This window comes from Macaca fascicularis, chromosome 7 (assembly GCF_037993035.2).
Source record: "Macaca fascicularis isolate 582-1 chromosome 7, T2T-MFA8v1.1".
NCBI classification, from domain to species: domain Eukaryota; kingdom Metazoa; phylum Chordata; class Mammalia; order Primates; family Cercopithecidae; genus Macaca; species Macaca fascicularis.
The window spans coordinates 21,673,638-21,686,895 of NC_088381.1; the positions used below are offsets into that span (position 1 = coordinate 21,673,638).

General features: G+C 52.6%; 1 protein-coding gene across 6 annotated transcripts in view; it reads left to right on the top strand.

The window, feature by feature from the left end:
• The window catches only part of DUOX1 (dual oxidase 1), a 35,966-nt gene that overhangs the window by 19,948 nt on the left and 2,760 nt on the right, over positions 1–13,258 (top strand). For all 6 annotated transcript variants that reach the window (XM_045395374.3, XM_005559426.5, XM_073995740.1 and 3 more), the window contains 10 exons: positions 1,090–1,159; positions 1,585–1,710; positions 2,313–2,491; positions 2,768–2,998; positions 3,846–3,945; positions 4,413–4,462; positions 6,618–6,745; positions 11,660–11,813; positions 12,545–12,777; positions 13,027–13,185. In XM_045395374.3, the coding sequence (XP_045251309.2) occupies positions 1,090–1,159; positions 1,585–1,710; positions 2,313–2,491; positions 2,768–2,998; positions 3,846–3,945; positions 4,413–4,462; positions 6,618–6,745; positions 11,660–11,813; positions 12,545–12,777; positions 13,027–13,185 (1,430 nt within the window). The remainder of the gene's footprint in view (positions 1–1,089; positions 1,160–1,584; positions 1,711–2,312; positions 2,492–2,767; positions 2,999–3,845; positions 3,946–4,412; positions 4,463–6,617; positions 6,746–11,659; positions 11,814–12,544; positions 12,778–13,026; positions 13,186–13,258) is intronic.

Sequence of the window (13,258 nt, forward strand, 5' to 3'; positions counted from 1 at the left end):
GTTACCATTTCACCACATTTGTTACCATTTCACCACATTTGTTACCATTTCACCACATTTGCTGTTTGTGGAACATTTGAGAGTACAGGCATTAACACTTTGTTTAAAACATTCTGATTTGGCCGGGCGCGGTGGCTCAAGCCTGTAATCCCAGCACTTTGGGAGGCCGAGGCAGGTGGATCACGAGGTCAGGAGATCGAGACTATCCTGGCTAACATGGTGAAACCCCGTCTCTACTAAAAATACAAAAAAAACTAGCCGGGCGTGGTGGCGGGCGCCTGTAGTCTCAGCTACTTGGGAGGCTGAGGCGGGAGAATGGCGTGAACCTGGGAGGCGGAGCTTGCAGTGAGCCGAGATCACGCCACTGCACTCCAGCCTGGGAGACACAGCGAGACTCCGTCTCAAAAAAAAAAAAAAAAATTCTGATTTAATTTTAATATAGTTCAGCTTACTTTCTTTTGACCTCAGCTATAGACCAGGGTCATCCTCAGGCTTGGTTCAGCACTTGGAAGAAACCCAGAGATTCCCAGGCCTCCTGTAAGAACTTGGCTTTGCAGCTTAGTCCTGCCCTGCCTTCAGTGCTCAGCCTAGACAGGAACAATGGGGTGACTCCTGGGAGAGCTTTTCTCCTGCATAGTTTATGATGAACATTTTCAAACGCAGAAAAGTAAAACAACTGCAGTATGATCTCCCGTATACCTACCACCTAGATTCTACATGTAACTCTTGGAGGTTTTAAGCTGGAGGATCTGAAGCCGAATATTGATAGCAGAGCAGGCTCAGAGGGCAGGTTATATACAGTTCCTGAACTCTACCCCATAGTCCCAGAAGTGGGACTGATGAGAGACACTCTTTAGGGAAGGCTGCCTGACCAACTTTCTTTCAGGCCTTCTCCCTGCCCACCTATGGCTGGGTCCAGCTCCCACTGGGGACAAGGGCTGAGGTTGGGGCACCCAAAGGCAGGGCCTCCATCGGTCTGGGACTGTCTCCTGTGTCTGAACATGGGATGGTAGGAGTGCCGTCCATTTGAGCCAGGCCCTCCTGGGCTCTGGACCCTGAGCTGCTCCCTAGCCCGGCTCTGCTTTGCAGGGGTGGAGGTGCCTGAAGTCATCAAGGACCTCTGCCGGCGAGCCTCCTACATCAGCCAGGAGACGATCTGGTGAGCCCCCATCTGGGAATGTCGGAGCGGGGAGTTGGGGAGTTGCCATTTCTCTCCCCTGAATGGTTGGGATCAGGGCCACTGCTAGCCCATGCAGCACCTTCAAACAAATTAGAAAAAGGCACCCCTTTCTCTAGGCAGACACAGCCCCAGGCCGGAGCAAGCAGAAAGCCTGCTGGATTTCCGCTCTCAGTTATGGCCTGGCCCAGATGCCCTTGTGAAGGGTAAAGGCATATGCAACAGCCTTAGTGAGGACCCCCAAGATCTGACTCATTCTGTCTGTAGGTGTCTGTGGAAATCCTGCTATCCCCTTGCTGACAGCTCTGATCCTTCCTCAGCAGAATGGGTTTGGTGGCAGACCAGGACAGCAGAGGAATGAGTGGTTGAGATGGCCAGCATCCTATCTCTTACCATTCTTGTCGTAGTCCCTCTCCCAGAGTGAGTGCCCACTGTTCCCACGGCGACATAGAGACGGAGTTGACACCTCAGAGACTGCAGTGCCCCACGGACACAGACCCTCCCCAGGAGATTCGGCGGAGGTTTGGCAAGAAGTACGTCTGCTCTTCCCCTTAAGCCAGGCAGTGCATCCATTCCTTCAGCTTACAAACATCCTTTCCTTGGTACCAGGCACTGTGCTAAACATCGTGGGTAGAGGCAGGGTGAATAGTCCTTGCCCAAGAACATCACAATCTAAGGAGATAGTCTGCTACACTGATCGTTTCAATGTCCCACTGATGACTGTTCGAATAGTGGGAAGAGCGAGGGCCTTTGGAACTCAAGGAAGCACTCACCTCTGCCAGGGAGGTCAGAGATGCCTTCATGGAAGAGGTGTCCTTTGAGTCTCTAGTAAAGGCTGAATATGGGTGCTGGGTGGGAGGTGGGAGCGACAGACTGGAAGGAGAGAGACTGAGTGTGAACGAACATGGGTAGATGGAGTGCATCCCCTGGGAAGATATGACCACTCCGGGCCATCCCTCCACTGCCAGCTTGCTTATGCAGTGTGATATAGCCTGATACGGTGAGGTCTAAATCCTACTTCCACAAGGCTCACTCGGCTTCCCTGGCTTCTGGGCGGCTCCCCTCCGTGAAGCGGGGCCCCACTAGCGTTGGGTCCGATGGTAGGTGCCAAGGGCTAAGGCTTCCTGTCTCCCAGGGTAACGTCATTCCAGCCCTTGCTGTTCACTGAGGCGCACCGAGAGAAGTTCCAACGCAGCCGTCTCCACCAGACGGTGCAACAGTTCAAGCGCTTCATTGAGAACTACCGGCGCCACATCGGCTGCGTGGCCGTGTTCTACGCCATCGCTGGGGGGCTTTTCCTGGAGAGGGCCTACTGTGAGTGACTTCACTTACCACAAGCCCTTTCCCTAGGCTTGCAATGAGTGATCGCCCTGGGGGTGGGGCCTACTGTGAGTGACCGACAGCCCCGGGGCGAGGCCTGCGGTAAGTGCCAGCCCTGGGTGGGGTAAGTGGAGCCTGTTTGAGTGAAGACTGTGAAGGGGAGGCCTGTTGTGAGTGGCAGCCGGCCAGGGCCTACCGCTGATGACCTCCCTAACCAGCTCTCTCTCCTCTGCACTGCCCCTCGCTTGCCTGCCTGGGCCCCCTCCACAGACTACGCCTTTGCCGCACACCACACGGGCATCACGGACACCACCCGCGTGGGAATCATCCTGTCGCGGGGCACGGCAGCCAGCATCTCCTTCATGTTCTCCTACATCCTGCTCACCATGTGCCGCAACCTCATCACCTTCCTGCGAGAAACCTTCCTCAACCGCTACGTGCCCTTCGACGCCGCTGTGGACTTTCATCGCCTCATTGCCTCCACCGCCATCGTCCTCACAGGCAAGGCCTGGGTGTCCTGGGGAGGCTCTCCAGGGCCTCCAGTCCCCGCTGGCTTCCCCTCCTCTGAGAGACCCCCTCTCTGCTGGCACTCACCTTTAACGTCCTTCTCCATCAGGATGGAGTTGGCCTGGGCCAGGGTGTGAAGTAAGCCCGGGAGCCTGTCACTGGTCACTGCCAAGTGCCTCTTCCCACACTTTCCAGGGCACCTCAGCAGCCTCAGCTGACAAGTTCCTAACACCCCGGAATGAGTGTGCATAATGTGTCATTTCTCCCAATTTTTATGTTTTAAAGCATGACTCTATGAGAGACAGCAAAGGAGGGAACTTCTAATGCTAGAATTCCAGACTCACATGGTTGTGTGCATGGTGTGTCTCTGGGGTGTTGGGGAGGGCCAGGAGATTGTTTAGAGGTCAGAAGTCCGGGCCAGCATGGTGGCTCATGCCTGTAACCCCAGCACTTTGGGAAGCCGAGGCAGGCAGATCATTTGAGGTCAGGAGTTCGAGACCAGCCTGGCCAGCATGGTGAAACCCCATCTCTACTAAAAATACAAAAATTAGCTGGGTGTGGTGGCGCATGCCGGTAATCCCAGCTACTCAGGAGGCTGAGGCGGGAGAATCGCTTGAACCTGGGAGGCAGAGGTTGCAGTGAGCTGAGATTACACCATTGCACTCCAGCCTGGGTGACAGAGCGAGACTCCATCTAAAAAAAAAAAAAAAGGTCAGAGGTCGAGACTCCTAGGTGCTTCTTCAGGCCCCCCACTCTGGCCAGCGTCCTCCACCTTGGGCTGAATGAGTGAGCACCCACCCTGGGCTGCCCCAAGCTCACCACACGGTCTGCTCTTCCTTAGTCTTACACAGTGTGGGCCATGTGGTGAATGTGTACCTGTTCTCCATCAGCCCCCTCAGCGTCCTCTCCTGCCTCTTTCCTGGCCTCTTCCATGATGATGGGTAAGTGTGAGTGTGTGCGTGTGTGTGTGTGTGTGTGTGTAATGGGGAGGATTCCTTCTGGGTGGAAAGAAACAAATTCTCTGGCTCCAGAGCAGAGTGTCACCTTCTGGGTTACAGGACAGAGAGTGACCAGCTTGAGCCCCTAATGCTAAGTCAGCAGGAGAGACTGGTGTCTGAGTTGGGGTGCCTCCCCTGAAGGGTCCCATCTGGAAGACCCAGAGATCTCCTTTTATTAGCTAGGCGTGGTGGTGTGTGCCTGTAACCCAGCTACTGGGGAGGCTGAGGTAGGAGAATGGCTTGAACCCAGGAGGTGGAGGTTGCAGTGAGCCGAAATCATGCCACTGCACTCCAACCTGGGTGACAGAGCAAGACTCTGCCTCAAAACAAAACAAAACAAAACAAAACAAAAAAAAAAAAAAAAAAGAGATCTCCTCTCAAGGTCTCTCTTTGCTGTCCCTTCCACACAGGTCTGAGTTCCCCCAGAAGTATTACTGGTGGTTCTTCCAGACCGTACCAGGTGAGAACTCTCCTTGATCCATGAATTTCTGGACCTGACTGTGAGCTCAAGGCTCTGGGTTCTCTGCACCCCAGAGCAGCCCAGGTTCACTCACTCAGCTCTTCTGGTGACCCAGGCTCTGCCCTCTGGCCTGACGACACTACTTGGTGGCAAGAGACTTAGGCTACTCTGCATTCCAGTCCTCCTCCCAGGAGCTCAGCTGGATTCCTGCTCCTACTTTGGGCTATTTCCTCCTCTAGTAGGGTTAGTGGGAGAAATATCTCCTACTCTGGACTAGTTCCAGTGGAATACGAGTGGCTACCTCTTCCCCCAGTACACACACATACCATAACAGTAGCTTTGAGGAGTACTGTGCCCCAGCTACATGGGGGAGGGAGCGGGCTCTTTGTCAAGTCAGACAGAGGTGCCTACCCAGTATGCCTTGAAAAGAGCGCTTGGGGGATATTCCTAACTCCCTATAATCACCCATCTTAGAGCTATTAGCTGTGAATCTATTCAAACTCTCCTGAACCTATTTATGTTTTCACTCTGTTCTTTCCTTGAAGTAACACAATTTCTATACTGGCTTCTCTCTGTGAAACACGGCATGGGTGTTTTTTTTTTAATCCTAAAATGATCTGCTTTGAACTTCAGAGGGTGCTTGCTAATTCCTGCACACTGAGATTTAGTGGATAAGGCTGTGTTTATGCTCTCCTCTCCTTTTAGGACTTTACAGGCTTTGGTTAGATCCCTTCTTAACCTTTACTTTTTTATACTTCAGGACTCTAATCTTCTTAACTTCTGCCTCTCTCCTCCTTGATCACTTGAGGGACCATTCTCTGTCCTCTCTATCTTGCCCTGGCTCCAGTATTATCCCCCTGTATACCCATGGCCTGGATCCCCTGGGAGAGGAGGGGCCTCCCACCAACTCTGGGTTGTATTTGGGGACCCTGGTGATGAGCAGGGACAGTGTGGTCCTGCCCAGTCACTAACAGTGCCAGTGCTCATGTTGTGTGCTGTGGCAGCCAATGAAGAGTGGTGCAGGGGACAAGGACCAAACCTCGACTCGATGAGGGCAGGGCCTGCTATTTCCATTGTTTGGCCCAGAGGGCCCACAGTGGACACGCTGTGCATCCATTCATTCAGCACAAATTTATTTATTTATTTATTTATTTATTTATTTATTTATTTATTTTTATTTATTTATTTTTTTTGAGACGGAGTCTCACTCTGTCGCCCGGGCTGGAGTGCAGTGGCCTGATCTCAGCTCACGGCAAGCTCCGCCTCCCAGGTTTACGCCATTCTCCTGACTCAGCCTCCCGAGTAGCTGGGACTACTGGTGAGGTGGCGGGTGCCCGGCTAGTTTTTTTTTTTTTTTTTGTATTTTTTAGTAGAGACAGGGTTTCACCGTGTTAGCCAGGATGGTCTCGATCTCCTGACCTCGTGATCCACCCGTCTCGGCCTCCCAAAGTGCTGGGATTACAGGCTAGAGCCACCGTGCCCGGCCCAGCACAATTTTATATAGGGCCCACGGTGTGCCAGGCCCCTGCACTAGGCACTAGGATTCAGTGGCAAACTAGCTTAGCCTGTTCCTTGTTCTTGAGAACCTGAGAGTCAGGAAAGTGACAGACAAAAAACAAATAATGACATGGGTGAAAGATTGGCTGGGTGTGGTGGCTCACACCTGTAATCCAAGCACTTTGGGAGGCCAAGGTGGGTGGATCACCTGAGGCCAGGAGTTCAAGACGAACCTGGCCAACATGGCAAAACCCTGTCTCTACTAAAAATAAAAAAAAATTAGCTGGGCATGGTGGTGCACACCTGTAGTCCCAGCTACTCAGGAGGCTGAGGCAGAAGAATCATTTGAACCTAGGAGGCAGAGGTTGCAGTGAGCCAACATTGCACCAATGCACTCCAGCCTGGGTGACAGAGTGAGACTCCATCTCAAAAAAAAAAAAAAAAAAATCATGGTGACAAAGGCTATGAAAAGTGAATAATGTCTGCTGAAATGAAAGGTACCTGTGATCAGTGGTGTAGGGGAGAGAACCAGAGGAGAATGCTGGGACATTCTTACCCCAACTTGGGCAGTGGAGTGGAAAGGGGACCTTGGAAGCCCCAGAACAGTCCCCTTTCAAGGCACTGATCCTCCACCTTCCATCCTGTGTTCACGTTGCAGGCCTCACAGGGGTTGTGCTGCTCCTGGTCCTGGCCATCATGTATGTCTTCGCCTCCCACCATTTCCGCCGCCGCAGTTTCCGGGGCTTCTGGCTGACCCACCACCTCTACATCCTGCTCTACGTCCTGGTGAGGGCTTTTGGCTGTGAGCCAGGCCAGGAGGGTATGGGCAGGACATTTCCAGGGAAGCAAGGAGGGCTGGGACATTCGTTCTATTTCAAGTTATTTGAAGCATCTTCTTCACTTCTCAACATCTCTCTTTGAAGGTGGAGATGATAGTACAGGGCTCTCCAGTAGGATGACCCCAATATGCAGCACTTGGAAGGTCGGCTCCCTGGGACAGGTTTTGCAGTAGCAGCCCTGCCAGACTGATCTCCATTCCTCGTAGACACTTCCACATCACTTCTGCCCAGCTAGTCTTTCCCCACTTTGGGTGGCTGGTTTTGGCTCCTGGGTGGACTACCTGCACCCAAGAGAGCATCATCCTTTTTGAAGAAACTTATCTTAAATGGGTTCTGCCACTTTTGTTCTGATCCTGTTTTTTGGGGTATTAGTCACACCCGCTAAGTGACACCTGTACAGTATATAAGCTTGTTCAAAATGACTTCAGTTGGATTGTTGATCAAATGAAAAAAAAAAATTTTTTTTTTTTTTTTTGAGACAGAGTCTCGCCCTGTCACTCAGGCTGGAGTGCAATGGCATGATCTCGGCTCACTGCAACCTCCGCCTTCCGGGTTCAAGCAATTCTCCTGCCTCAGCTTCCCGAGTAGCTGGGACTACAGGCACGCACCACCACGCCCAACTAATTTTTGTATCTAATAGAGACGGGGTTTCACCATGTTGGCCAGGCTGGTCTTGACCTCCTGACCTTGTGATCCGCCCGCCTCAGCCTCCCAAAGCTCTGGGATTACAGGTGTGAGCCACCGCACCAGGCCGATCAAATGGATTTTTAAGACTCTACCTATCCCCTTTCCTTCTCCTTAACCTTGGCTCCTGCCTCTCTCTCTCTCCTTGTTGTCTCCCTTCTCATGTTCCCTTCACCCTCCCCTGGGTTTCTCATTGGCTGCTTAGCTGGTTAGTTCTCGGGCTGATTCTGTGTCCCTGTGTTGTGGCTCTGCTTGTCTGCCTTCCTCATGAACAGAGGCATTTCCCCAAAGGGTATTCTGAGGGCCTCACTTAGAAGCTAAACCAAGTCCCAAGGCTCCAGCTCTTCCCTGCAGCAGAACTGCACACAGGGCTCTCCTTTGTGCCAAGACAAAGAGACACTGCACCATGGCCTCGGTCAGGTTGGCTCCTGCTGTCTGACCTGCCTTCTCTCAGGTGCAGTTCTGTCTTCACTGACAGATAGGAGGGTCTGTTTCATCTTGCCTGTGGCTCAGCATTTCACAGTTCTGAAGATGACTATTTAGCCTTGGCTTGGGACGCTTCCTAGAACTGATGATGTGTATTTCCTAAGAAACATCTCTTTCTTGGGAAGCTGTGAGTAATTTACCCTCTCTCCTCCGCTTCCTAATAATGAGTGGAGCCCTAGCATTCTCGGCTACTGCTTCTGTTGGGGGTGGAAATGATGTTCTTGTTCCTGGTGATAAACCAGCTACTTTGAACCAGATGAGAGATCCAGAAGAGTGGCCAGGAGGGCTCCCTAAGACCCAGAGCCCTTTCTGATTTGTCCTGGGGTATAGGCATCACTAGGATTCCAAGCCACTCTTCCTGCCAGCAGGAAAGTCAGGGGCTTGAAGGGTGTGGCCGGGCGTGGTGGCTCACATCTGTAATCCCAGCACTTTGGGATGCCAAGGTGGGTGGATCACCTGAGGCCAGGAACTCAAGACCAGCCTGGCCAACATGGCGAAACCTCATCTCTACTAAAAATACAAAAAGTAGCTGAGTGTGGTGGCACATGCCTATAGTCGCAGCTACTCAGGAGGCTGAGGCATGAATCGCTTGAACCCAGGAGGCGAAGGTTGCAGTGAGCCGAGATCTTGCCATTACACTCTAGCCTGGGCGACAGATGGAGACCCCGTTTAAAAAAAGGAAAAAAGAAAAAAGGAAAAAAGAAAGGTGGAGGCCTCTATGCTAGGCTGTCCTCGCCAGCAGTTTGGGACAATCTCATCTCAGGGAGATCAGGGCAAAAGCACCCTCTTTGTTCCCACTTGTCCCAGGTGTGACCACTTGACTTCAAGCAGAAAGAGAAATTACAAGTAAAGGACCCCAGGATAGACTAGACCCTGGGGAAGGATGGCCAGGCTTCTGATCCAGGCAGGAGAGGGCAGGGCTAGCACATCAGAGGCTGAGCTGGCTGAGCCGCCACCCCATCCCACCAGCCAACAAGGAATCTGCAGCAGCTTTGTGGTTTAAAAGGAAAGCCAGCACAAAATAGGGTGTAGAAACAGAGCAGCATGACGTCACCCTACCATTGTGCTCAGCCTGTTTGGATGCTCAGAAAGCCTTGAGGGTGGGTGTGGGCTCCATAATGAAACAGTGAACTTGGGGAAGGAAGAGCCAGTTCAAAGAAGAGCTCAGAGAGGTTTAAGTTAGTCTTGTAGGGAAAGGTTCAAGAATCCAGGAAGACTTAGCTGGGGGAAGGGAACTCCTGAATGCAAACCAGAGTTCAGTTTAAAAGCTATCTGTTGGCCGGGTGCTATGGCTCATGCCTGTAATCCCAGCACTTTGGGAGGCCGAGGAGGGTGGATTGCCTGAGATCAGGAGTTGGAGACCAGTTTGGCCAAAATGGTGAAACCCCCTCTATAGAAAAATTAGCCTGGCATGGTGGCATGCGCCTGTAATCCCAGCTACTAGGGAGGCTGAGGCAGGGGAGGTGCTTGAACCAGGGAGGTGGATATTGCAGTGAGCCAAGATCACACCACTGCACTCCAGCCTGGGTGACAGTGAGACTCCATCTCAAAAAAAAAAAAAAAAGAGAGAAAAAAAACTGAAAAACAAAAAAGAAACTATCTGTTGAGGGTCTAGTAGGTCCTAGCTCTCTGTAGGGCCCAGCAACAGAAGGGAGACTCTAATCCCTTCCTTAGCAACTTAGGATTCGCTGTGACAAAAAGTGGCATATGCATGAAGTGATCAAAATGAACACTTGATAAAGGATTAATTGCTGAGTGGAGTGTTCCAAACAGTAAGTTATAGGAGTTCATTGAAGGGAGTTTCATTTGGGCTAAATTGGCTAGGGAAGACTTTGAGGAGAAGATTGGACTTGGGCCAAGAGTCTGGGAGAGATAAGCTAAGCTTTGACAGGGCAGAGTGGAAAATGAAGAGCAATCCAGGTAAAAGGAAGGGCATGAACACAGGCAGAAGTGGAAATGGTGATAGGATATTCAGGAGACAGAGGGGACAGGCCTGGCTGTGGATGGCCATAGGGCATTAGATGGTGGCAGGACATGCTGCTGGTGATCATGCGGTGGTGGCAGTTGAAACTGAGGGGCTGTGGCTCAGCTGAGAGGCCACACCACATGGCAGAGCATAGAAATGAGCAGAGGGTGACAAAACCAGGCTTGGGCAACACCCATGACTGGGGGTGGCAGAAGGAATGAAGCCAGTGGAGGAGATGGAAAGCGAGTGGCCCAAAGTGGGAGAACCAGTAGAGCATTGTCGCAGAAGCGGCGAGAAGGAGGTGGTCACTAGTGCCTCAGGCTTCCAAGAGTAGGAGCCAACATGGCCTGAAAGGATACCTTGAAGTTTAGCCATTTGTGGGGCTGCTGGGCCCTCAGTGGGAAGGTCCTAAGGAGAGGTGGAGGCAGAAGTCAGACTGAGCCAGACTCAGGAGCAAGCAAGTGGGAACGATGTGGCCAAGTAGTGTCTGACCATGTTAGACAAACTTATTAGGGAAAGGACCAGAGCTGGATGATACTGGTCAGTTATTACATGGAAAAGGGAGACAACTTAGGTATTCTTATCCTGAAAAAGGAGAGGATAACTGGGGAAGCGCCTTTCCCCAACAGTTATTGAGTGCCTATCATATGCCAGGCAGAAACTGCTAGGAGCTTATAATGGCAACAGTCCCTACCCCTTCAGTCCAGTGGGGAAAACGACAGTAAACATGTAAATGAATGAGCAAGCAAAAGTACTGTTGGCCGGGTGCGGTGGCTCACGCCTGTAATCCCAGCACTTTCGGAGGCTGAGGTGGGCGGATCATTTGAGGTCAGGAGTTCGAGACCAGCCTGGCCAACATGGTGAAACCCCATCTCTACTAAAAATACAAAAATTATCCGGGTATGGTGGCGGGTGCCTATAATCCCAGTTACTCGGGAGGCTGAGGCAGGAGAATCTCTTGAGCCTGGGAGGTGGAGGTTGCAGTGAGCCAAGATCATGCCATTGCACTCCAGCCTGGGTGACAGAACGAGACTCTGTCCCCCCGACTCCACAAAAATGAAAGTACTGTGGATGACAATGCATGCACTAAGAGAGTTAACAGGCAGATGTGGTAGAGAGGACTGAGGGGAGGCCTGAGGAGGTGATGTTTCTACTGAGACCTGAAAAATGAGATGGAGCAAGCCATGGGAAGAACCAGGAGAAGGGCATTCCAGGTAGGAGATGCAAAGGTCCTGAAGCAGAAAGGACTTGCCATGTTTGAGGAACAGGGAGGGGAGAATGGCTGGCAGGCAGAAGTCAGAGTACTTGCGAGGCCTTGTAGTGCAATGGGAAGGCCACCAAAGCTTTTAAAGCTGGGGATGAACAGGATAAAATGAACTTTTAAAAGTCACACTGGCTGCCTTGAAGAGACAGGAATTATAGTGAGGCAAGACCAGTGGAAAACCTCCTTCCACTGGAAGGCTCCTGCGTGAGTTCAGGTGACAGGTGACATCACTTGGTCTAAGGTGGTGTCAGGGAGCTAGAAAACACTCTCATTCCTCATGGAATGCTACGGAGGATGGAGTTGGGAATGGTGAGGTTTTGCAACCTAGAAGGAGCATGGTACATGGTGAGGTGGGGGCTGGATATGCCAGCGGGGAAGGATGCAGGGTCTGAGGCCTGAGCTGGCCCCATACTCTGCTGTGGGTGTCGCTAGGTCTCAGCAGAGCTCTTTCCTCCATCCAGCTCATCATCCATGGTAGCTTTGCTCTGATCCAGCTGCCCCGTTTCCACATCTTCTTCCTGGTCCCAGCAATCATCTATGGGGGTGACAAGCTGGTGAGCCTGAGCCGGAAGAAGGTGGAGATCAGCGTGGTGAAGGCGGAGCTGCTGCCCTCAGGTACTAGCCTGGCAGGAGATCAGTTTGGTGGCACTGAGGGAACTGACGAGGCAGAGTCTAGACCACACAGTCTTCTGTTCGGGCCCAGTGGAGCTGGCAGGGGCCTTGGGTGGCAGGGACAAAGGAGCTGGTAGGGGCCAGGCGCAGTGGCTCACGCCTGTCATCCCAGCACTTTGGGAGGCCAAGGCAGGTGGATCACGAGGTCAAGAGATTGAGACCATCCTGGCCCACATAGTGAAACCCTGTCTCTACTACAAAAAAAAAAAAATACAAAAATTAGCTGGGTGTGGTGGTGCACACCTGTAGTCCCAGCTACTTGGGAGGCTGAGGCAGGAGAATCAGTTGAACCCGAGAGGCTGAGATCGCACCGCTGCACTCCAGCCTGGCGACAGAGCAAGATGCAAGACTCCAGAAAATAAAAAGGGAAGGAAGGAAGGGAGGGAAGGAGGGAGGGAGGAAGGAAGGAAGGAAGGAAAGAAGGAAGAGCTGTTTGCCAGAGGACCTGAGCCTCTCTCATCACAGAGAGCAGAGAAGCTCAGGCCAGGCTGCCCCTTGCCCAGCTGACCCTCAGCCCCAGTGCTGCCTGGCCTTCCACAGGGTGAGCTTCTGATGGGGGAGGCCTCCCTTGTCATATTCCAGAAGCAGAGCTGAGGCTGGGGTGGGGAGCTCTCTGGAGGCCACATTGTTGCTGGGTTCAGGGCAGCAGCCTCTCACCCACCGTCCCTCCCCAGGAGTGACCCACCTGCAGTTCCAGCGGCCCCAGGGCTTTGAGTACAAGTCAGGGCAGTGGGTGCGGATCGCTTGCCTGGCTCTGGGGACCACCGAGTACCACCCCTTCACACTGACCTCTGCACCCCATGAGGACACGCTCAGCCTGCACATCCGGGCGGCAGGGCCCTGGACCACTCGCCTCAGGGAGATCTACTCAGCCCCGACGGGTGACAGATGTGCCAGATACCCAAAGGTACCAGACCCAGGGCCAGATGTGCCACATGCTTCCATATCCCCTTTGAAGGCCTTGGTCCGCCAGCACTAGACTCCCCGCTCTGTTCCTCCCCTCTGTGCATCTAGAGACTGGTTGTTCCAGATAATACCACAAACCCTCCTCTTCCCCTCACTCCATATACGTATCTGCCTTTCCCTTTCTCTCATTTCTGGCTTCCAATCTCCGGTGGTGGCCAAGCTTAACTCAAACCCACGCCCCTCCCTACAGCTGTACCTTGATGGACCATTTGGAGAGGGCCACCAGGAGTGGCATAAGTTTGAGGTGTCAGTGCTAGTGGGAGGGGGCATTGGGGTCACCCCTTTTGCCTCCATCCTCAAAGACCTGGTCTTCAAGTCATCTGTCAGCTGCCAAGTGTGCTGTAAGAAGGTGAGTGCCCCCTCTTCCCACCAACCCATGGCCCCTTCTTCCTTGTCATGGTACCCATCTGTGCCTTTCTCCT